The sequence below is a fragment of the Physella acuta genome, unplaced genomic scaffold (assembly GCF_028476545.2).
Source record: "Physella acuta isolate Inbredline_101_S28 unplaced genomic scaffold, ASM2847654v3 ptg000063l, whole genome shotgun sequence".
Taxonomy (NCBI): Eukaryota; Metazoa; Mollusca; class Gastropoda; family Physidae; genus Physella; species Physella acuta.
In genome coordinates, this window is record NW_026731583.1 from 839,499 (window position 1) to 864,897 (window position 25,399).

Here is a 25,399-nt window from a genome sequence, read left to right on the forward strand (position 1 = left end):
CGTAAAATTTAATGGAGACGCTAGTTTAGTTTTTTACTAACAAAACCTTTCCCGGACGAAGGACTTGGTGTCAGTTCCTTACCAGACGATATTCTAGTTACTGATGGTTTTGAAAGAGATTCTTTAACAGACGATATTTTAGTAGCGGATGGTTTTGAAAGAGATTCTTTAGCAGACGAGATTTTAGTAGCGGATGGTTTTGAAAGAGATTCTTTAGCTGACGATATTTTAGTAGCTGATGGTTTTGAAAGAGATTCTTTAGCAGACGATATTCTAGTTTCTGATGGTTTTGAAAGGGATTCTTTAGCCGACGAGATTTTAGTAGCGGATGGTTTTGAAAGCGATTCTTTCGCAGAGGAGATTTTAGTCGTGGACGGTTTGGAAGAATCAATTTTCGTAGAAGATTCTTTAACAAACGACGGCTTGGCTGTGACATCCTTAGATGACGTCTTCTGCTCTGACTGTTTGGCAGACGACAGTTTACTAACGGAATTCACAGCGATGGGCACCATGGCAGACGTGCTGGTGGAGGCACTGCCGGAAGACTCGTCCTCAGTCAACCGATTCACACTGAATCTTCTCCTGGATTCTAACGCGTTGTCAGACACAAATTTAGTGACTTTCCCATCCTGCTGGAAAGTTTTGCCAGTCCGGGCTTTGTAAATCTTGTAGAAGGATCTAGAAGCCAGAACCTCCATCTCCTTGCCTTTAGCGTTCCTATATCTCCAGACGTAGTTCTTTCTTCGAATGGCAGACAGCAACATGAGAATGTTCACCCGTGTGGCCCCGTGAGCCCTGAGGAAAAAAAAAAAACTTTGAAATATGTATTCGTTGTTTGTATGTAAAAGTAGGAGGTCATTTATATGTATTGTGACGAGCGAGCTGATTGGTAGAAGAGGGTAATAAACACGATAATTAGGAGGGTTATGAAGATGTCGTAAGGCACTTACCAGATAACAGCAAACGATATGGTCATTATCATCAACATTAAGTCTATCCAGAGGACGAACAGGAAAAACATTTTCGATGCTAGAAAGATACATATGTTCATATATATATATATATATATATATATATATATATATATATATATATATATATATATATATATATATATATATATATATTCGTATATATATATATATATATATATACATATATACAGATTGAGAGAGAGAGGGTGGGGAGGGAGAGTAAGGGAGAGAGACAGGCGGAAAAGCAAAGTTTAGCACACGCCAACCTAAACAAAAATGTTTATCACACACCACTCAGCAGCCATCAAACAATCCACTGCCACTCTATCATCTTGTAAAATATACTGATACGTTTATTTATATATTGTTGAAAGGTCCTAAACAGTTCATTATATGAGAGAAAATATGACATTTATTTGGACGTGTAAAAGTAAATCTGATATTTATCTGGACGTGTACGAATTTTTGTTATTTTTACCGGCTTATAAACAGAACACATTAGCCTATTTCCTGGACATTTACCTGGGCATTTACCTGTCACCCGCTCCTCACAGTCGTAGCCACACTTGGTCTCACACAGCTCCCGACACTGGAAGCCGTAGGTCCACTTGGGGCAAGCTGGGGATATTTTTAGTATCAACAACTGATGTCACTATGTCATATTCTACTCAAAACGTTTCTTAATGGCTACTTAAAGTTTAATGAACAAATAGAGGCTTAAATAATGATAATGTGTTTTCAAAAGTAAACGGTTATGAAAATAACAATACAGAGTATACATTAAAAAAAACGGGCTCCTTAAATATTGCAATTAGAAGCGCGAGTAGTTAAATTACAACTATCAGCATTACAATGCAGAAAATTCAAAAGCCCCGGAGCATATTTTAAATAAATGTCTTTATCACTATTAAAATATTTAGCATGATTTAAATAAAAGGCTTGATCTACGTGATAATATGGGAAATACTTTAGCTCAGTAGCTCAAGCTGCATAAAAATATATGTTTATTTCAGGAATCTTTTGGGGAGGGGGTGGGTTGGAGAAACTGATCCACTCACACCCCTGACGAAACAGAAAAACAGAAAAGTTATAAAGAAAATACATAGTTTAACTAGTCTTTCCCGGAAATTAGAGTGCTTCCCCCCCCCCCCCCCTTCCTCTCCGAAAGTTTCAAGTGTCCCTCTCACAGAGAAAAATGTCTAAAAATAAAAGTGATGAACATTACAATACCACCCTCTCAACACCAATATTTGTATCAACAAAACACCAAAAAATGTTTTTTTTATCTATATTACAATTCTACGACAACAACACCAATATTTGTATCAACAATACACTACTGCGAAAACACCACCAATATTTTGATCAATATTACAATTCTACGGTAACAACACCAGTATTTGTATCAGTGGCGTAGCGAGGTCAGGTGTCACCCGGTGCGGCACTTAATGGTGTCACCCCCCCCAAAGGCGTAGCGACTTCCCGGGGACAAATTTTCTATTTGCACCCCCCCCCTCAAACTTTCGATTTGCACCCCCCTCAAGTTTTCAATTTGCACCCCCCCTCAAACTTTCGATTTGCACCCCCTCAAGTTTTCTCTATATATTTTGCTATTTTTTGCCTTGGTGTCACCCCCCCCCCCCCCCCTAAATGGTGTCACCCGGTGCGGTCCGCACCCCCCGCCCCCCCCCCCCCCCTCTCTACGCCTCTGAGTTGTATTACAATATTACTTTATCGACACCAATATTTAAATTTGTATCAACATTACAATTCTACGACAACACCAATATGTGAATCAACAGTTAAATACTACGTCCTCAACACTAGTATTTGGATCAACATTATATTTCTACGGTAACAACACCAATATTTATATCAACTTTACAGTTCTACGGGAACCATTATTTGTATCAACATTTCTACGGTGTCAAAACCAATATTTATATCAACATTACAATTTTACAACACCAATATTTGTATCAACATTACGTGTTGAGCAGCCGAGGTGCGGGTCTGTCCAGCCAGGTAAGCAGGTGTCACATGAACCATTGACCGGGTCGCAGTCGTTGGCACATTTAGTGCAGGTGTAGGAACAGTTGTAACCATAGTAACCTTTAGCACACTCTGAGGAAAAAAACAACCAAAAACGTTGTATTGTTGTGCTGTATTAAAGAGTTTTTAGATTGATGAAAACCCACATTTTCGAAGTGTATCAAGAACAGAATTGTGTACAAATTAGTGCTGACATAACACAATTACATCAATAGTGTGAATGTATGCAGTAAACTGTCTTGTTTTCAACTACTTACATTAACCCGTTCTTAGGATAAATATTATGTTTGCCTTAGATGTTCCCCCAATGGTCCGATAAAGTTATTAGAGTTAATTTTTTTCAGTGTACTCTACGCTATCTAGGTGCACAAAGTAGTGAACATTGTATTTAAGCTATTATTGTCTTTAAAAAATGTTTTAAATTAATATATTCAAAACTAGTAGGCCTATATGGTTCGTTGATTCTACAAACTAGTGCATTGTTTATTGAATCTAAAAACTATCATTTATTTATTCTACAAACTATCGTTTATTTATTCTACAAACTATCGTTAATTAATTCTACAAATTATCGTTAATTAATTCTACAAATTATCGTTAATTAATTCTAAAAATTATCGTTAATTATTTCTACAAATTATCGTTAATTATTTCTACAAATTACCGTTAATTAATTCTACAAATTACCGTTAATTAATTCTACAAATTATCGTTAATTAATTCTACAAATTACCGTTAATTAATTCTACAAACTACCGTTAATTAATTCTACAAATTATCGTTAATTAATTCTACAAATTACCGTTAATTAATTCTACAAACTATCGTTAATTAATTCTACAAACTATCGTTAATTAATTCTACAAACTATCGTTAATTAATTCTACAAACTACCGTTTATTGATTCTACTCACTCTGATCGCACGCGCCTACAGCTACACAACCCCCTTTATTTTTTCTGATGTTGTGCCCAACACAAGGCATCCCCATTCTCTTGGGTGCTGGGTTGGTGCAGGTTCTGTTACACAGACAGAAACAAATCTTTGTTGTGTGACATATAACACAGAAGTCTAGACAGCTATTACCACACACAGCATCATTTAGTGATAGAACACACGCTTGCTGTGTGTCATCGGCGTTGGGACCAGAATTGGAAAAAACAGTTATCAGTCTCCCACCGATCAAGATGATTCCCCCCCCCCCCCCGTTTACTTCCCATATCCAGTCCGGTATTGGAGTGCAATGCGTGACTATATCGTCTGAACCAAGTGTGCAAGGGACAATAGAGAGGTAAGGAAAATGTAGGTTCCTAATGGCCATGCTGTCAGGTTGGTTTTAGATGTCAACAACTAACACATATTGCTCAATCACCACCAGTACTTTCTTTTCACATTTCTGGTTTTTTATAAAAGAATTCTTGCTCTATTTAGTAAATAACTAGGTAGTATATTTCCAAAATGATGCCAAGTTTTTAATATATTTAAACGTCAATTAAAATTAATTAAGGGAAATTCAGAGATGTACAAGCTAAGATATGAAGGGTGACACCCCAAAGGGCGCCGTTTACATGTACCACCAAGTTACCTGCGAGCTATGAAGGGCGACACCCCACAGGGCGCCTCACACTCCCATGGGTTCCACTCTCCCCACTGGCCGTCCACTGTCAGAAGAAAAAAAATTATTGTGTTTCGAGTGGTGGCAAAACATATACCAGGTCTAACAAATAACATAGTCACTGTTGTAGTTACGTTCTATTGTCTTTGTAGGCCTACTTAGTCAAGTAGTCATAGATTTCATCGTGATTTTGTCTACATACAACACTGAAGTGATGTTGTTATGGTGTCTATATATGTTAGATGACTATAGAGTTATGTTAACCAGATATTTTTATAACGTGTATGTTAATTATTGATTATCGTGGTAATCACTTTACACACATAATCGTGGTAATCACTGAAAAAACACCATCGTGATAATTACTGTATACACATCATATATGTTATCACTGAATACTCATCATCGTATTAATTTTTTAACACATCATCGTGGTAATCACTGAACACATCATCATCGTGGTCAAATATTTAGTGGCTGGACAAAATGACGCCGTCGCTGACTAAAGACCTAGACATCTACGCTATATGTGTTGTATGCATACACGTGTATATATGTGGTAGTCTGCGTGTAGCTAGTTAAACATACGTTGCTGTAGCTAAGAATTGCATCAAGCAGACATGAGTCATTTAGTGCTTATTTTGTCATGTTTTCCCGTAGTAGTGATACTCTCTGATAGATTAATGATGTTGTTATGTAACATATCGCTACCATCACTAGCCATTGACTATAAACATTACTGATTCAACAAAGCTGTAAATGATAAATTATTCAAATCACTTCAAATTTTTTTATAAAAAGTGAATACGAACCTATCATATTGGCCTGTATATCTTCATCAACTAATCCATCGTTATCATCATCTATAGAATATTTATACGACAAAAATATTTACAATGAAAGTGTACCATCTAGTTTAATACTTCTCAGGAAAAGTACAATAAATCTTTTTCTGTGTGTTAAACCTCAATATTAAAAATAATAATAATTATAAGTGTTTTTCGTTAGTTGTATGTGGGTAGCAAGGCAACGGGACATTACTCCCATGTCAATTATCCCCCCCCCTTCCCCCGACGACATTAATCCCCGGAGTAATTGACGGAAGGGGGGTGGTAATGTCCTAGACACAAGTAGTAATGATTCATGTTCACATTTTACTGTAATCAACGGTCAAAAAATAGTAAATACATAAACTAAGATTGAAACATGAAATAACATATCCCTTACCCATTCGGTTGAAAATCTCCTCATCAAAATGAAAATCACAGTCATTGTCCACTAGGTCTGATTCATTCATCAGTTGTATGGTCTTGGTACAATCTTTCACCTACAAAAGGCAACACTTTCATTTTTACATCGTCATAAGGCAATACATTAATTTTTATGGCTACACAGGAAATACATTAATTTTTATGGCTACACCATGCAATTCTTTCATTTTTACATCTTCACAAGGCAATACTGTTAATTTTATAGTTTATACAACTTTGTATAATACATACACGCATATGATTTTGATTTAATTAATTTTATTTTTATTAATTCAGAGGCTAGTGGAGAAGAACAATGCAGCGAAACATGAAGGATTACGTCACATTACGTGGCGCTTTGTGACCCTTTGGCGTTTGACTGGCACCCCATGGTAGGCGCGTAACAAAGGGCGCCTAAAACAGCCGGGTTAGGAACTAAAGACAGCAGTTACATTTACGTACGAACAAAAATATTTTGATATATAGAGAACGAGAAAGCCTCTGGTAAAAAAAATGGTTCCTGAAATATGGAAAAAGTTGAAGTAGATATAATCTAAAGTAGATGTCTTACACGTGAAATGATGAAGCCTCTGGTTTGAATGTATCTCAAGTTGCTTTGAAAACAGTAAACATAACAGCCGAACCCGTGAGACCGGCCCTGCAGATAGGCGTAGCCAACGTCTTCCTCGATCTGATGGTTCACCGTCTGCCAAGAACGGTCACCCAAGATGCTCTTCCACACCCAGCCTCTGGAACAATCACATGTGATATTGCTGAGTCAGCATAAATATTTGGATCAATGTGATATTGCTGAGTCAGCATTAATATTTGGAACAATGTCATGTGATATTGCTGAGTCAACATACATATTTGGAGCAATCACCTAAGTCATGAATTACCCCTAGCAACCAACAACATACCTAACTAGCTTCCCTTCTACACGCACATAAGGTATATCATCACCTCTAGCCATCAACAACATACCTAACTAGCTTCCCTTCTACACGCACATAAGGTATATCATCACCCTTAGCAACCAACAACATACCTAACTAGCTTCCCTTCTACACGCACATAAGGTATATCATCACCTCTAGCCATCAACAACAGGTAGACCTTCAAATTTTTGATGGACGGAAACATCGAACTGGAAGAGTTCATTCAAATTGTGTATCAAAATATATTTAATGTGTCTGTAGTTTTATGTTGGATAAATGTATTTGACTCATTGTGTCTGTTAATATGTTTGTTTCGTTCAATTAAGATCAGTCTACATAACTTACTGCACATATCTAGTATAAGCGCATATATATATATATATATATATATATATATATATATATATATATATATATATATATATATATATATATATATATATATAAAGCAATGTATGTGTGTGTGTCTGTGTGTCCTTTATGCATTACTACACCTCTCATCACATCGCCGTGAAACTTTGGGAAGTTGTTGAGAATATTCCTGGGGAGGTTTCTGCGAAAAAAAAAATTTCAAATTCGCAGGGGTGGCGCCCCGGCAGGGCGCGATTTGTTTTTCTCTATATACGGTATATAAAAATAAAAGTCTATTTTGATTTCCCACTGTTCATCCGATAGCCATGAGACTTTGGGGAGTTCATTATACCACTCTAGGGAAGGGTTCTGTAAAAAAATAATTTTTAATTTCGCAAGGGCGGCGCCAGTGGAGGGTGCGATTTTTCTCTATATACGGTATATAAAAAAAAAAAGTGAACTGCAGTGACACCATTCTTACGATCGCCATGAAACTTTGGTAAGATGTTGAGAATACTCCTGGGGAGGTTTTTGCGCAAAAATCATTTTCAAATTCGTAGGGGTGGCGCCCCGTCAGGGCGCGATTTTTTTTCTCTATATACCGTATATAAAAATAAAAGTCGATTTTGCTTTGGCATCGTTCATCCGATAGCCATGAGACTTTGGGGAGTTCATTATACCACTCTAGGGAAGGGTTCTGTAAAAAAATAATTTTTAATTTCGCAAGGGCGGCGCCACGGGAGGGTCCGATTTTTCTCTATATACGGTATATAAAAATAAAAGTCGATTTTGGTCTAGCATCGTTCATCCGATAGCCATGAGACTTTGGGGAGTTCATTTCTCTAGGGAAGGGTTCTGTAAAAAATAATGTTTAATTTCGCAAGGGCGGCGCCACGGGAGGGTCCGATTTTTCTCTATATACGGTATATAAAAATAATAAAAGTGAATTGCAGTGACACCGTTCATCCGATAGGCATGAAACTTTGGGGAGTTCATTATAAAACTCTAGGGAATGGTTCTGTAAAAAAGTACTTTTAATTTCGCAAGGGCGGCGCCACGGGAGGCTGCGATTTTTCCCTATATACGGTTTATAAAAATAAAAGTCTATTTCGCTTTCACACCGTTCATCCGTGTACCATGAAACTTTGGGGAGATGATTAGATCACTCTATGGTAGGGTTCTGCAAAAAAATATATTTTTTAATATTGCAAGGGCGGCGCCCCCGGGGAGGGGAGCGATTTTTTTTCTCTATACACGGTATATAAAAAATAAAACTCGGATGCGGTTCATCCGAGTGCCATGAAACTTTAGGGAGTAGATGAGAATACTCCCGAGAATATTTCTGCGAAAAAGAAAACTAAAGTTTCTTACGGGCGGCGCTATATAGGGTACAACTTTCGTCAATACACGGTTTGGCGCCCAGAGTTTTAGAGTGCCTAAGTTGGCACTTGGCATCCGTTAATCGAGCGTCCTGCATAGCGAGTAAGGGGTACTACTATATTCAGCGGTAAAACTACAACAGGCTTATAAAAATAACTTTGTAACGCGAGGAAATCCTTCTGTACAGTTTCGTCACCTTGCGAAAGATGAAAAAAATAACTGTTTGAATATGAGGAGCCTACTGTAGAGTTTCGTCACTTTGCGAATGATGCAATAAGCATCTATTATTAGACAATCCAGACCGAAATTGAGACCGAGCATCTAATAATAGACCATTAGTAACGCTAGCATATTGCATCAGTCACACTGATATTTAAAACACGTCAAATAATTTTTTTACGTGTTAAAGAAAAAAATCCTGATCATTTGTGTCACATTAGCGAATGACGAAATCTGCATCATTATTAACAGGATGCTATTTGGCCGATGGCGCCTGTTAGTTTTAAGGAGCCAGGGGTAGTACGCCGCGCCTATGCGGTAGTGTAATCGGGGGGAGGGTGTGGGCCCTGAGAGCGCCCCTCTACGTCTCTGACACAGAGGCGGTCACCGAAGTTTGTTCTACCATATTATTTCGGTGAGTGATTAATGTACACTCAATGTTTTCATGCGGTAGTGTAGGTAAACCCGTGTCCCGATATTTATGATAGAAGCGCAGGCATTGTTTTTTTTTTAAAAGAACTCACTTTTAGAAAAAACGGCCACGCGTCTAAGAACATATGATTGGTAACGCGTTGGTGAAATCCTTCTAATACATTTCGTCAAACTTTCTTCTATCCCCGCGGCAACGCGCGGGGGACGGGTACGCTAGATATATATATATATATATATATATATATATATATATATATATATATATATATATATATATATATATATATATATATATATATACATATATATGTATGTGTGTGTGTGTGTGTGTGCGTGCGTGCGTGCGTGCGTGTGTGCGTGCGTGTGTGTGTGTGTGTGTGTTAGTGTGTCTTAAGCCTTTTGTCCCAATGATGCATTGGATGTGTGACCAGTTTCCACTTACTTCCATAAGTAAAGATTGTAAAAGAGGAAGGTCGGCACCACGATGGTCATTGACAGTCCAACCTCTGGATGCCCACACGATCCCTGCAGTAGCAAGAAGCAGACGATAGGCTTGTCGGCCTCCAGTAGTCGCGCGCCTTTTTTCTCAATCTGCCGAGTGGAGAACTCTACTTCACTCAACTATGTCTTGCTCTATTTTCATGTGTCTATTTGTAAAATGGGTTATACTCTATTAACAATTGTAACATAACGTACGTTTCGATGTTTTGAGACTTATTGGATAATAGATATGCGACGGAAGAAGACAGATTTCCAGTGATATCCCAATATTATATTTTATAGAAAAATTATGCCCAAATAAAATGGCATAGGCTACTTCAACCCGATTTTAAAAAAACACAAAAAAACAACTGTATGACTTATCAAGGTAGACACAATAACTAAATACTTGAAATTTCAAAGTATTTATTCTACAATAACGATATCTTAATGATTTCTCGTGTATACTTATTCTGAAATGTGTTAATTTATGGTCATTACTCATTTTCACTATAGTGATATATACTTATCGGCGTTACTTATACAACTTAAAAATAATAGAATTTTTGATTTCACTGAACGTTCAATGCTGACATTGAAAGCAGACTGTCCTGAAAATATGACGTACAAACATTCAATACTGACATTACTGTCTTGTAAATACTACGTACAAACATTCAATACTGACATTACTGTCTTGTAAATACTACGTACAAACATTCAATACTGACATTTACATACTGTCCTGAAAATATGACGTACAAACGTTCAATACTGTTATTAACTAACTTTCCTGAATATATGACGTACAAACAATCAATACTTACATTCCTCGGCTGTCCAGCTCTATCCAGTTCTATCATAGTGCTGTCCTGAAAGTATGACGTGGCGATCTCCACGCGCGTGTTGTCCTGAGAGGACACGACGATGATGATCCGGTAGGACCCGGGCACGACGGGATTTGGGAGCAGAAAACTTTTGCCGTAGCTCTCCACGGGGGGCAGCATGTCTGGAAATATGGTAGGGGGTCGTAGGGGGTCACAGGGTGTGTAGGGGGTCGTAGGGGGTCGGAGAGGGTCATAGGGAGTCGTAGGGGGTCGTAAGAGGTCGTAGGGGGTCGTAGGGGGTCATAGGGGGTCGTAGGGGGTCGTAAGAGGTCGTAGGGGGTCGTAGGGGGTCATAGGGGGTCGTAGGGGGTCGTAAGAGGTCGTAGGGGGTCGTAGAGGTTTGTAGGGGGTCGTAGGGGGTCGTAGGGAGTCGTAGGGGGTCGTATGTAGATGGTTACATGACTGGAGGTCGTAGGGGGTCGTAGGGGGTCGTATGTAGATGGTTACATGATTGATTAGTCAGGGGGTCTTAAGGGGTCAAATGGAGATGGTTACATGATTTAATAGTCAGGGGGTATTAGGGGTCGGATGGGGATGGTCACATGACTAAATACTTAGTGGTTGGTGGGGCTAGTATGCAGTGTTACATTGCTATAGGATCAGAGAGTACTTCGGGTAATATGAAGATGGTTTCATGACTGAATTTTAAGTGCACATGATAAAGGTCATATGGAGAAGGTGATGTGACTAAATAGCATTTGAAAGAGATCGTATGCAGATGATGACATTACTGAATACATAGTGTTTAGAAGGTAGTATGTAGATTATGACATTACTGAATACATATTGTTTAGAAGGGTAGTATGTAGATTATGACATTAATGAAAACTATGTGACTGAGCGGAATTAAAATATTTACTGTAAACCACCTACACTTTCACCACGCAAACACTATAGTTTTTCAATTATAATCATACGTCCTTAAAAACATACTGTTCAAATTCCCATCTATTTGGCTATATTTAAATTTACAATCCGTGCTCTAAAAAAGGCTTTAATAGTGGTTTTATTATCGATTTGTTTGTGCTCTTTTTTAAATGTGTTGTTATTTTTGCAGATTTAAAAAAAAATCTTTAATGGCGATTGGCATTTGAAAATTTGGGTGTGAGCAAAAATTTTGTTATATGTTACGATGAAAACAAAATCTCAAACTGCGAGACAATGACTTACTCTATATTCGTAGTTTAAAACTATGTTACAGGAACATCAGCCAATACTTGCCAAAAATAAAATTTGTGTGGGAGGGAGGGGGGGGGGGGGTGACAGGACCGTCAGCCAATACTTGCCAAAAATAAAATTTGTGGAGGAGGGGGGGGGGTGACAGGAGCATCAGCCAATACTTGCCAAAAATAAAATTTGTGGGGGAGGGAGGGAGGGTGGGGGGGGGGTGACAGGACCATCAGCCAATACTTGCCAAAAATAAAATTTGTGGGGGAGGGAGGGAGGGTGGGGGGGGGGGGGGGGGTGACAGGACCATCAGCCAATACTTGCCAAAAATAAAATTTGTGGGGGAGGGAGGGTGGGTGGGGGGGGGGGGGGTGACAGGACCATCAGCCAATACTTGCCAAAAATAAAATTTGTCCTCGGCGGGTTGTGACAGAGATGGGAGGTGACCCCAGTGGAGCGACAGCTGCCGGCGATGACACCAATAGGTCGGTCACTCGTCAGGTGGAGCTCTGGGTGAGGTGAGAAAATATAGGTCAAGCACACGTACACTTGACAAGGTCAGGTCATCAGGCTTAGGTCAAGGTCACGACCTACACTTAACCAGGTCAAGTCATCAGGCTCAGGTCAATATCTTGCTTGGGGTTTCAATAAGTTGGTTCAGTAAAACAATACATAAATTACCAAACTCTAGCCTTCAACAAAGTACTGATTAAAGTACGAACCTTCAACAAAGTACTAATTAAAGTACTAACCTTCAAGTACTGATTAAAGTACCTATCAATAAGTTTTGTTAAAAACACTGATTAAAACAGTAATCTCTTAGCTTTGATAAGATATTGCTTATTGTATAATAATAGCATTGAATGCTAAAAAAAAATAAATAAACAGCTTAGAAAATTGAGCTTTTACTTTCTTAGGTTGTCAACCATGGACTTGAATAATAATATACAACACTTCGTATGATACAAACATAGACCTAAAGTATATGACAAATTAAATATTGAAAACAGTTCATCACTGTTCTCTGAATTGTTACTTAGTAACACTTCACTAACGCTATAATCATTGGATTTGAGTGAGCATTAATGTATAATCATTGGTTTAGAGTGAAATTATTGGATTTGGGTGAAATCATTGGATTTTAGTAAAGCGCTTGGTGTAACATCGAACCTAACTTCTTAAAACTGCCTATAATATTTGTTATTGAGCTTGGTTAAATCAAAGCTAGCGGTACGTACATGGAGAATAGTTCAAATTTGAACTAGTGTATAACAGTTAAACTGAAACAACACCTCTAAAATAATCAGCCACCGTGCTGGCCTATAGATTACACAAAACAGATCAACAAATCAGTGGCGTAGCGAGGTCGGGTGTCACCCGGTGCGGCACTTAATTTGCACGTTCGATTTGCACACCCCCCCCCCCTCAAGTTTTTCTCTATATATTTTGCAATTTTTTGCCTTGGTGTCACTCCCCTAAATGGTGCCCCCCGTCGCGGTCCGCATCACCCACCCCCACCCCCCCCCCCTCTCGCTACGCCTCTGCAACAAATACAAACCTTCTAATTCATCGGGGGACTCAATCGCCGTGGGACAATTAGCGAAAGTGTGGGCCTGTTCCCTGTGTAAACATCACATAAAAAATAACCAGTCGGAATACATTGTTTCAATATCGTAAACAACACAAGCTAGCAATTATGTTTACTGTAGCTTAACATCATAACACCAGAAGACAAAAAGACTGCTTACAGTGGTTAAATAACACAAAATATCTCACTTTATTGGTCTCGTGCTTTACTTACTGCAGTTTTGAAATCTCATAGGATCGTAGAAAACACTTGCCCTAAGTAATCGCTAAAATCGCAACTAGAAAATATTTCTTATACTGGTTTACATAGAAGGCAATTTACGAGTTTTATTTTTTTTTAAATTAATTTGACATCTGTTTAAAATTAGTGAAAAAATATCTTGCTTGTATAAATTACCTGCCCATTCGTACAAATCTGTCCGGCAATCCTCGACTTGATGCCCTGACATTCGCTGGTTCGTCGCCAGAGAGTAGAGTGTAGGTGGGGAACTGGCTGGAGTAGAGGGGGTACAAACATTACTTCACTAAATTAACATCGATTCGGGTTTTGTATACTGATTTCAGTAGCTTTCTAATTTGTCTCTCTTTGCCAAGTTGTAAAAAATGGCATTTGGAAACACAGTAATGCTGTTAACTTTCGATTTCAGATTTCAATAAAATTTCAATTAAACACTTTAAACAAACAGCTTGCCTTAAAAGTAAAGTAAAGTGCAGTGATATAAAACTTGATGATGAAGTATTCTACACACACAACTTACCTCAGTGTAAAGATGAAGTACTCAAGACCAAACCCACTGACTGGGATACAGTGTATAAAATCTGTCCAGCCACTTGCAGCTAAAGATAAGAAAACATCCAATGTAAACTGACCATTGCCTCTGTACACAGTAACTCCAGATTCCTGTTCCTCGTCTCTTCTATAGGGGAAAATTATTATTGTAAATAATTATATGTTATACTATACTTACTTTTACATTATTATAATTATGGATTAAAATATAGAATAATACAGTCATTACTATAATTTATATTACATCATAATTGTATTAATTAATTTATTATATTTAAATAATAAACCAATATAATATTGTAATATTATAAATATTCATATAATCTACAATGTGCAATATGTATACATATATTTTTCAAAAGATATATATTATATAGGCCATATATATATATATATATATATATATATATATATATATATATATATATATATATACTTAGGACTTTTAAAACCGTTTCCCTGTGTATCTCACCTAAATAAATGTATGGGTATATCAAAGAAGGTGACCCACAGCTGGTCAACACGTTCTGTCGTCCTTTCGACTTGTGTCGTGTCGGTTTGTGTCGTGTAGGTGACCGTCTGGGTGACCTCGGTGCACTCGATGAATGGGCTGATGACGTGGGACACGGCGGTGCTACCCTCGGGCAGTGCAGGTACCTTGACGACAAAGTAGTCGCCCAGTGTGGTGGAGGGCAGAGCTGGAAGGGCATTGTGGGGCAGTTAGTGAGGCAGCGTCGGTTAGTGGAAGACAAAGTGGTCATGTTGTTTGGTAGAGGACAGAGAAGAATTACCATGTTAGCACTATGCGCGTGGAGTTTTAATCATCACTAGACAAGACTATAACGCTTTTTGCTTTTGTCAGATAAAATCAAAAGCAAGAAATAAATAATTTAGAGCCTTGTTAGCTTACCCGCAGGTTAATTTTAGAGTCGACCAAAGTGTCCATCGACTGTTGGTCTCTTTAAATTTTAAACAAAAAATAGGCCTATATTGTATATAAATAAGTATTTAGGCTCCCTAGAACATAAATTGAACATTAGCTAGTCTTTCTAGCAATTAAACTAACCTTGCACAAGATATTTGGACAGCAAAGCCACATACACAACTGCCTGCAAGAAAAAGCTCTAGGAAATATGTACATAATCATAATATATTTACACGTGTAACACTATATTAAAATCTGTTTCTGAATTTTATTTTTTATTTTAGGATTAATAATTCTATTAAAAAATGATGTAATTTGTTTTAATCAATATAGCAAAGTCAATTGTATCAATAAAAATTAACATAATTATTGTAGTTGTGCAGCCTTGAGGAGGTAGTGTAGATAACATTGTATGTGGGCAAAGTTTGGAAGTTGGTTTTGGGCGTGTTATAATGCAGAGATATTATGTGCGCGTGAAGGGTTTTCAGAGGGGGTTTTGCATGTAATTTTTTTCTACCAACGTATTTTAATCTAGTAATACGCCAATTGTATGAAAGTCTTTTGTTGGCTTGATTTTTAATCATCGCAAAACGATCATAATATCTACCACAAAGATCTAGAATCTAGATCTAGATCTAGATCTATATCTTAATGTCGACAGAAGTGCCAAATAATAGACCTTTTTGTATCTGATAAAATGTAGACCTGTAGGCATAAGCTTATTTATTGAAATAATATTGCACATACAGTATTAAAGTAGTCTCCTTGAAACATTTTACACTTTCATATTGCTATTGCTTTAAATTTCGTGGAAATTTGATTTCCTTATCAAACAAATCATATTTATAAAATACTGCATCCTTCCTGTACTGGTGTAAAGCGGTGCGTTGTGCATTGTTGCACGATGCGCATTTTACAGTGAGAAGTTTGTCAATCACACTGGTCAACAGTGCAGTTATTATTAACTTTAAAAGGCCGTATTGTTATTCCATAACATAGGCTGATCATGAATACAATCATTGAAATTATAATTGGATTTTACTTTGAATAAATTTCAACTGTTTTATTTTTCATTTTAAATTTATTCACTATAACTTCAGCTTCCTTTGAAATAGGTAGATCTATATATTACTATATAATGATGTGGTATTAAACACGACTAGACATAGAACTGAACACTATACACTATATATACTGTGGTAGATACAGCTTTAAGTTAAACTTCTGCTTAGTCCATTCCTTATCTGGCGAAATATAAAATGTATATAGTTTAAATAGAAAATATAACTTTTAACTAATTTCCGACCACCGAAAATTTAAGTGCGCTACCCGGAAATTTCAAGTGCAACCTCCGCTTTAAAAAACCTGAAGAACAATTGTCTTGATTCTTCTGACGAGCAACATTCCACTGAGTAGTTTATATCAAGTAGTCACACAGAGCCCCAACAGGGTTGACAAAAATATAAACTGATTGACAGATTCACTTTGTCTCTTTTAATGCCTACTCTGTCATATACTTATATATTTCAATTTTTCATTGATTAATATCTCAATGAAAAGAATAGAAAATAAAAATTCTGTCCAGGTATAGTGATCAAATATTTTTATTTTTAAACAACAAAATACAAAATCAAAGCAATAAAGTTAATCACATCTCAACAAACAGATTCCAAATAAGTAGGGCCTAGTTTTATTTATAAAACACTATTGTTCCTTATTAAAAGAAAATAGACTAACACATTATATTTTATGCTATGTACTTCCACTTTTATCCTTTCGGATGTGTAAATAATGTTTCAATATTGTGTTTTTTGTTGTGTTATCATTCATGTTTCAGTGGACAAAACACATTTTGTTTACCAGTGTGTGTTACATTACTAGTTTCCTCTCACTCAAAATAAACAGAACAATCCTTTAAGTTAACTTCATTACTTTACTCAAACAATACAGCTCTGATCACACTCACACGGCACATAACAACATATCAGCTTTGATCATTATATATTGTCTACCAAACATCATTTATTCACCTGATACCAAGCAACAACAGTCCTTAACTAAACTGTCTACATACTTTATCTTCTTCACATTGCATTTTTCCTGAAAAATAGTTTCCTCTTTCAACATTCGTTACAAATTCTTCCCCCATGTCGGACATAGTTCCTTTACACATCGTGTGATTGTGTCCAGAATATACCCCCCCTCTCAGACTGTATTTACTGTTGCCCGTATCTGACACAGCACACACGTCTGTAACTTTATCTGACTATCTTCCACATAAAATGCTCAACATTTGATAATTCGTACTTTTGCTTCAGTAACCTTACACATTCTATACTTGCTTTCAATGTAAGCTGTAAAAATCCTCTCTTCTCATTGTCCCTAACACTATTCTATCTCTCAAAAATGATTCTGACACATGTTCAAAACATTTTACGATTTCATCAATCTGCGTAAAGCAATCACAAATTCTACAATTTTCTTATCTGATTCATGATTCTTTTTGTTAAATATGAATTTTTCAAATGTCCACCCACCTTTACTTTCCCAAACGTGAGCTGGGTGGACTTAGTGACGTTCCAATGACTTAAACTCGAGACTCTCGGGTTAGTAGTCTAGCGCTCTACCACTAGGCCAGGCCGTCCCACAAGTGTTTCTAATAACTTAAGTAAAATTCAAATCCATTAAACATGATAGTAAATCATAAACGACTGTAGCTTTTTGTAAAATGATTTTAAAAGAAGCTAACGCTTCCTTTTTACAACTGTTAAGTACTTATGAGAAAACAAGTGAATTGAGAATAATATGACAAGGAAGCGTTCCCTTCACCTTTAATTGCTAAAGATAAAAATTCACCCTTCTTCATTAAGACAGCAGTACTGCATACACCTGTTGAATTTTCCCTTGTTGTTTTGGACATGCTAACTGAGTTTGTATTGAAGACATTAAGTGTATGGTATATTCGCACATCAATTACACCATCATTGCATTGATGAAGACAAAAACTAGCAGCATAGAGGCCATCAACAGGAGCAGTGAACTTTCCAGTGGCTGGGTTAAAATGGTTTCCTGAGTTTAAGGTAACATCATCGAAATTTAGAAGATAGCAATAACAGTTTTTAACTAGTGGTACATTGTTCCGAAATGAAGCTGAAAATCCTATTACATTGGCATTTCGCTGTGTTTTTAGATCTGTAAAAAAAGATAAAACTTTGGGTTTAGCTCAATATACCTTTTTTTCTATTACTTACCTATAAATAAAATAATAACATTACACATTAAACTTAACGTTGCTAATATTACAGAAACATAAATATATTTATTACCATAAAAAATGTATTGTTTATGCATTTAAGCTTGAAAACACCTGGCTTAAATAATTTACCACCCTTGATTGGTAAACTTTGTATTGATTTGACTTACTGAGTGCTAAAACCTCTGCTTTCAATGTGGCCACATCATCTTGTAATCCACGAAACTATCAAAGAGATATGCTACTGTGAATTAATTTTGAATCTGCTACTTTTCCCTCATTTTTAACTTAAAGATAAAATGATTCTGTTTATCATCTTTCTAGTAAGTTAAAAATCAGATTGCAATATTTACCTCTTTGCATTTTTCTGCTCTAGCAACTTCTTGAGTATTAATGACTTGAAGCAGCTTTTCAATGGGCATCAATCTTTGTAGCAGAATATTGGTGACAACACCATACTAAAAATAGTATTGAAAAGTAGGCCTACTAATCTTATAAACAGAGCTGATATTTTATTGATATTTTTTTAATAATTCAGATATTTTACTGTTTTTAAAATATATTTTTACATTTAAAAATGATAGTGTTTTATTATTTTATTAAGTGTGGCACTTAAATTTTAATTAGCTACATTGAAGTGTTGGAAAAAATAATATAAGGATAGTAAAAAAACAATAAAAGTTAGAATTATTGGAATTGACTAAGAGTAAAATTACTTTTCTAGCACTTTTTCATTTAATGCATATTTAATGTAAACCATTTTTGTAACTGTTTGATTATAATTCTACTAACATACCTTTACTTCTAATTTTTCCAAATCTTTTTCAATATTCAGCAGGGCCTGAGATTGGTTTTCTTTAGATTTGCCGGTTAATTCTGTTAACTTTAACATGTCATCCTTATTGTTATCAATTTTATTCTGGATTATATTTAACCCAGAATTCAAGTGTGCCAGATTTGTCTCACAATTCTCTAAAGATTTTGTATTTGTTTTCAATTTACTGAACATATCTACTTCATTGTTTTTTAAAGCTCTTATTTCTTGTGTTATTTTAGTTATGTTTTTATTAAATTCTTTAATTTGCTTTGAAAACAGTTTTGTTTGAGCAATTTGTTTTTTTATAAAGTTTTCTACCCTGGCCTCCATCTCCTGTTGTTGTGTTGTCACAGCTTCCTTCCACTGCTTCATTTCATAACCTTCTTCTTTGCTTTCCAATTTTGCTTGTTTTAAACCAGAAATGAAATCTTCTAAGGCTACAAGCCTTGAATTCATTTCTTCATCTAAGTTGTAATTTTGGAATGAGAAGAAAAAAACAAAAGTTTAAGTTGTTTAAATTTTTTTGAATTTCTTTCATAATTTGCACCTCACATCTTAAAGTAAAAGTGTTTATCTTCTGAACAATTAAACCAAGCTCAACTTTTTCATTTTACTAATTCAAATATCAAAACTTAAGTCATTTAACATTATTGTTTCAACAGTTCTTTAACAAAGCTTTTTAAAACTGCAGCATTTAAGTATTTTTTAAAGTCACACACACACACATATTATATATATATATATATATATATATATATATATATATATATATATATATATATATATATATATATATATATATACGATACTGCGTTTACTTGAATAAGCTGATTCATTTAGTGTTACAGAGGGCTTTTCATACTGTTTTGTAGGAGACTTCAATTGTGCTGATGTTCCTGAAAACACAGATTCATATGTTAGATTTATTGTGCTGTCTAGAAAACATTTAATTTCAATAACAGGAAAAATTAAGGCCAGTAGTGTAATATATTTTTGTAGACATACTTTATTTACTAGGCTATGTATATATATAAAAGGCGTATTTAACTTTTAACAGATAAAATATCAGTAAAGATTGCACATTCAACTATGCTTTATCAACACTTTAGCTTAACTGTATCATTGATTTTAACAATAAACCTATTAGATAGGTAGAAAACTTTAAGAAGAATATTTTTATATCTAAATAAACCATTTACATACAATTGCAACTAATGAAAGAATTTTTTTAATATGGTTTAAGCTTTTGATATAATCTTTTATATTATTCCCGTTAGAAAAGCTATAGATTTTAGAGATGACAACTAAGCATATGTCTGACCTGTATAAAAGTTTATAGTTTCCAACAATTTTCCACTGGCTCCTGAAAGCATGACATGGATGTCACTAAATGACATGTTGCCTTGGTCTGGTGCCTCTATCCAGCTTCTAGCTTTTGTGACTGTCTTTATGGTTAAAATGGTGCATTAAATATTCCGTTATGATCAAGTAGACTACTGTTACATTATTGATTTGTTGTTAGCAAGCAGCATTTTAATCAAGTACATATATTTAGGCTTTGAACAAAGTGTATTGTTTTTATCTACCAAAGGTTAGGAAGATGTGAAAAATAAATGTGCATACTTTTTACACAAACATAAACAAGGTAATTAAAAAGTCTAGTGACAATTTTAGCGCAATTTCCTTATGTTATCTAAAAATAGCTCTGTCGTAGCTTAAATCAAGAGCAGGGTTAGTAAAACCATTGGTTAGTTATTAAAACGTTTTTTATTAATTTTTTTCAGTATTTTACATGTTTTATTTACAATAGAGTTACATGACTAAAAACCATTGCGCGCCTACTGAACGTGATGGCGCAGCCATGGAACGCGATGGCGCAGCTATTGAACGTGATGACGCGTGTGGTGTGGTTGGAAAAAATGCCTACTAATTCGGTCCAAATTTTAATTAATACAAAATTTTTTTTGTGACCGAACGAAAGGATATTTTTGAAAACTTTCTTCGGCAATATTGTTCTAAATTATGGCAGAAATCGATTGGTACATGTTTCAAGTCGCTTAGTGGTCTGGTTGCCAAGATATGGGCCAAAAACTGCATTTTTCGAGGTTTTTTGGCTTTTCCGGGAAATCCATGAAAGAAACCCGTAATTTTTATGGCCTATGTTCATCCTCGTAACTTGCTTAACATAATTGCTTTTGGAACTAGTCATCGATATTTCTTCGTTGAGAAGAAGATACGACTTAAAGCCCGGACACACATTCATCCATACATTCATATATTCATCCATTCATTCATCCATCCATTCCCAGAAATGACGAGTTAATAAACGCAATTCTCCAGAATGGAAATTGCGCTAAAAAATTAGAAAATTTTCAGCATAAAATAAAAACATTTCGTGAGAATATTTAGTAAAATAAACATGACAAGTATTTTTAAAAAATAGGTTACAAAAATAATAATCGAAATCAAATCATTAGCCTATTATCACAAGCCTGTTTAAGTTTGTTTTTACAGTAACCTACACTATAGTAATGTATGTAAATCAATCGTAAGCTTTTTTTTTTTGTATTTGTTTTTTGTGGTAAATGATGTATTTTGGCAAACATGCCCTAACAGAGACAATGAACATTTCTTGAGGTGAAAGTATATGTAGCAAATATCACGCAGTGGCGTAGCTAGGATTTTCGGGCACCTATGCAAAAAAAATGAGGTTGAATACGTTTTAGCGACCGCCAAAGGGTGTCACGCTAGTGACGTGTTACACTAGCCGGATGCCACCCCAGGTTCTGTTTAATCATCGAGCATAGAGGCTCACCGTAGGGTGCTCCTATGCTTGGTGTTATCCGTAAGCCGGGGGCGCCGAAGGCAGCCCCTGTTGCAGTTTAATCTTTGAATTACTAGTACCCCTGCGATTTGGGGCGCCCAACCTTTACTACTGCTGGTGCGCTGGAGGACACCCCTTATTCGATTTAGTTATCGATTTTAATAGCACACCGTATCCTTAGTAAATGGCGCTCATTAAAACGAATATAGTCGCCGTAAAGCACACGGGGAGCCTAGGGTGCACTGGGGGGGGGGGGGGGGGGGGGGGGGCGGCTGTGGCACCTGTGCGAATTTGACCGCTGCGCCGGACTTTCAATCAACGGATCCAAGTTGCAAAGATAGCCGCTGGGAAACAGCACCGCCTTATTAACGTGGAGCCGCAATAAAAAAAACGAGCCGACCCGCTGCGTATCATACGCCGCTATTTAGTTGTTTTTTTTCTTCTACTTTTCAGTAATTTATAATTTGTGAATTCGACAGTACCAATGCTGCCACTGAAAATATTTGCTTAAAAACACTAACCCCCCCCCCCCCCCCCACGTGAAAGCAGCCTCCTCTTAGTTACCTCCTCTAAGTTCAAAATCGTTTCAAACTAAATTATCTGCCCCTAATAGCCGTCACCAAACCCGTCTCTATGATTGTAAAATGTAAACAGCGTAACCACAGCTCACCAGACAATGTGGGGGTGGGGTGGGGGTGGTAGTGATAGTGATAGAGAGAAAGAGAGGGGACTGCAAGGAGGCGCTTGCAGCTTGTTTTCTAACGGCTCCCAGAAGAGAATTATATATATAGATAATGCTAGACACTTTCCCAAATGCCAGAGTTTTTTTCATTCAAGTTTTCGGAAAATAATGTCAAAAAAACACTATGTGGGGTATTCTCAACGACTTCCCGAAATTCTTCTTGGCGATTGAATATTATAATCATTAAAAAAGTTAAAAAAAAACCCCACGTTTTCTGATTGAACTAAAAAGTAGAAAATAAATGTTATACATCACAATAATGCAAGCGATCACTCTACTATAAGCGATCAAAAACGTGGGGCGCCGTGATTTTCTTACAGTTTCTAATACTATTGTATTTGAAACTGTAAGAAAATCACGGCGCCCCACGTGCAAGAACTCGACCATATCGTCTCCCCCATACTGGCCACCAGTTGTTACGTTCTGGTTGTTTGTACACAAACACTGCGTGAACACTAGTCAGTAAGCAAAAAGAGGGAGAGTCCCGAGCCTTGTTTTCATCAAATTACAGTTACTGGGTTATGTCCCTTTTCCCCCCCACGTTTTTGTACAATTATATAGCGGCCTAAAATGATCAATAAAATGTTTCCATGGATCAATTTAGTAATAATAACAATTGAATATTCTATGGTCATCGGAAACAAAGCTTCCCTGAAAATTTCAGGGCGCTAGCTAACCGGGAAGTGCCCAAAATTTCGATCGCAAGATTTGATTGGAGAACCAAACAGACGCGAAAGCAAGTTAAAGAAAACGTGGGAAAAAATTCAAAGATTTATAGGATTAGTAGCGCCTTAAGGGTCTTAGTTGTCTACCCCCCCCCCACGCACACATTGAATGCCAATGCCTGTACAGTAAAGAGGGGACTGGGGGGCCTTTTTGGAACATCTAACGTGGGCCCCTACGCCTCGCTGTCGCTAGCTTTACGTTAGCTACGCTACTGCTATCAAGTAGAAAATGAAAAATTTCGACTATTAATGATACATGTATTCACTCAATGATAATATTTAAACTTATTTAGGCAGTTTAACAATATACCATTCAATTCATAATTATTATACCTATATAAATTAGGCACAGATTCATATGATAGAGAGAATTAATTACATAGTGTAAACAATGTTTAGACCAAGTTAGTTATTTTTTAACAGTCGTTTGATTTCGATGGTATCACAATTACCTGTTTGATGAACTGATCTAAGACACCTTGTAACTCACTTTGCTGTTCTTGCAAACAAACAACGAGGAGTTGCAAGTATTTCCTCGATTGCTGACTTAGTGCCATCATTTAATTAAATAATTTAAATCAGTTAAGTGTTGTATAAATATTACAAATGAATAGCCTGTAGCATAATATGGACTTTAGACCCTACGCCTACAGTCTAGACAGCTCTGGCTATATTTATGTTATCTGCAAATCGGGAAACATCAGCAAGGACGAAAAATATTAAGGGGAAAATCCGATTTCAGTTTCGTTTTCGACATTGGCTGAAATATAAAATAAGGCCATGAGTTGAAAACTATTAAAATACAAGCCGACCCGCGGCATATCATACGCCGCTATTTAGTTGTTTTATTTTCTACTTTTCAGTAATTCATAATTTGTGAATTCGACAGTACCAATGCTGACACTGAAAATATTTTCTTTAAAACACTATCAGTAGGTCGTTAAGGACGATACCTCCACCCTTCTTTCCCCCAACCCCTACCCTACACCCCCCCCCCCCGTGAAAGCAGCCTCCTCTTAGTTACCTCGCCTAAGTTTAAAATAGTTTCGAAATAAATTATCTGCCCTAATAGCCGTCACTAAACCCGGCTCTACGATTGTAAACATTTAGCGTGAACCACAGCTCACCAGACCATGTAGGGGTGGGAGTGGTAGGGATATGCCTAGAGAGGAAGAGAGGGGCCTGTTAAGCGCGCTTACAGCTGGTGTTTTCTAACGTCTCCAAGAAGAGAATTATATATATGTAAGCCCTGCCAGGGGGGGATACCTTAAAATCTACCCTACCCTTCCCTAGGCTTATCTACTTAACTACTGTCCGGTCAGTGCAAGTCCGGTAACCCAGACTGGTTAATAACCTAACCTTAGTCTAAATAAAAAAACAAAAACTTTTAACAATAATATAACATTTATTTAACAAAATAATAAATATGGAACCAAAAGTTATTATAAAAAAAACAGAATCTAGATCTAGACAAAACACTCAAGACATAAATCTACAAAACAAACAGAACTCAACGAAACAAAACATTACGTTCGACCATTTGCTGGTGTTGCACCGACTTATGATGTCTAGGATGGTCCAGGCCCTGACACACAGAAACCTCCCTTCATCCATTCTCGACATCCAAAAGTCACACACCAAACAAAACACTACGTAAAACCACTACTTACAATACGTTACGTACAAAACAATACGTACACAACAAACTTTTTACACCAAACAAAACAATTCATATATAACAAAACACTTTATATACAACAAAACACCCAGCCAAGTTGCACAAGCAACCTCACTGGAAGGGGGGGGGGGGGGGAGAGAAAAAGAAAAGGAAAACATAAGAAAAGTGCATGGTAATGGCAGATATATACATAAATATATACACAAGTTCAAAATGCTACCTACTACTTCTATCTAGCTAAAGCCTCGAGTAAAACTAATCCTTACTATACAATTCTAAAAGCAATTCTCAAAAACAACTAACCACTGTCTAAA

General features: G+C 36.4%; 2 protein-coding genes across 3 annotated transcripts; both read right to left on the reverse strand.

The window, feature by feature from the left end:
• On the reverse strand, positions 1-17,195 carry LOC131950668 (uncharacterized). Its single transcript, XM_059312891.1, has 19 exons — positions 17,121-17,195; positions 15,188-15,245; positions 14,594-14,819; positions 14,090-14,248; positions 13,729-13,824; positions 13,303-13,364; positions 12,143-12,253; positions 10,518-10,699; positions 9,653-9,801; positions 6,939-7,037; positions 6,462-6,639; positions 5,868-5,967; positions 5,453-5,503; positions 4,611-4,686; positions 3,941-4,044; positions 2,964-3,098; positions 1,497-1,592; positions 951-1,029; positions 1-795 (listed from the first exon to the last, which is right to left on the reverse strand). Exons 1-19 carry the CDS (start codon positions 17,193-17,195, stop codon positions 21-23), a joined length of 2,811 nt encoding a protein of 936 aa, XP_059168874.1. The 3' UTR covers positions 1-20.
• On the reverse strand, positions 16,733-23,989 carry LOC131950915 (uncharacterized). Of its 2 annotated transcripts, none has more exons than XM_059313139.1 (7): positions 23,860-23,989; positions 20,438-20,561; positions 19,935-20,012; positions 19,435-19,580; positions 18,653-18,757; positions 18,470-18,524; positions 16,733-18,238 (listed from the first exon to the last, which is right to left on the reverse strand). In XM_059313139.1, the coding sequence occupies exons 1-7, from the start codon at positions 23,965-23,967 to the stop codon at positions 17,814-17,816; spliced, it is 1,041 nt and encodes a 346-aa protein (XP_059169122.1). In that variant the 5' UTR covers positions 23,968-23,989; the 3' UTR covers positions 16,733-17,813. The 2 variants fall into 2 exon arrangements, with proteins under 2 accessions (XP_059169122.1, XP_059169114.1); XM_059313131.1 differs by having other exon boundaries at positions 19,096-19,580.
• Positions 23,990-25,399: the final 1,410 nt, after the last annotated feature.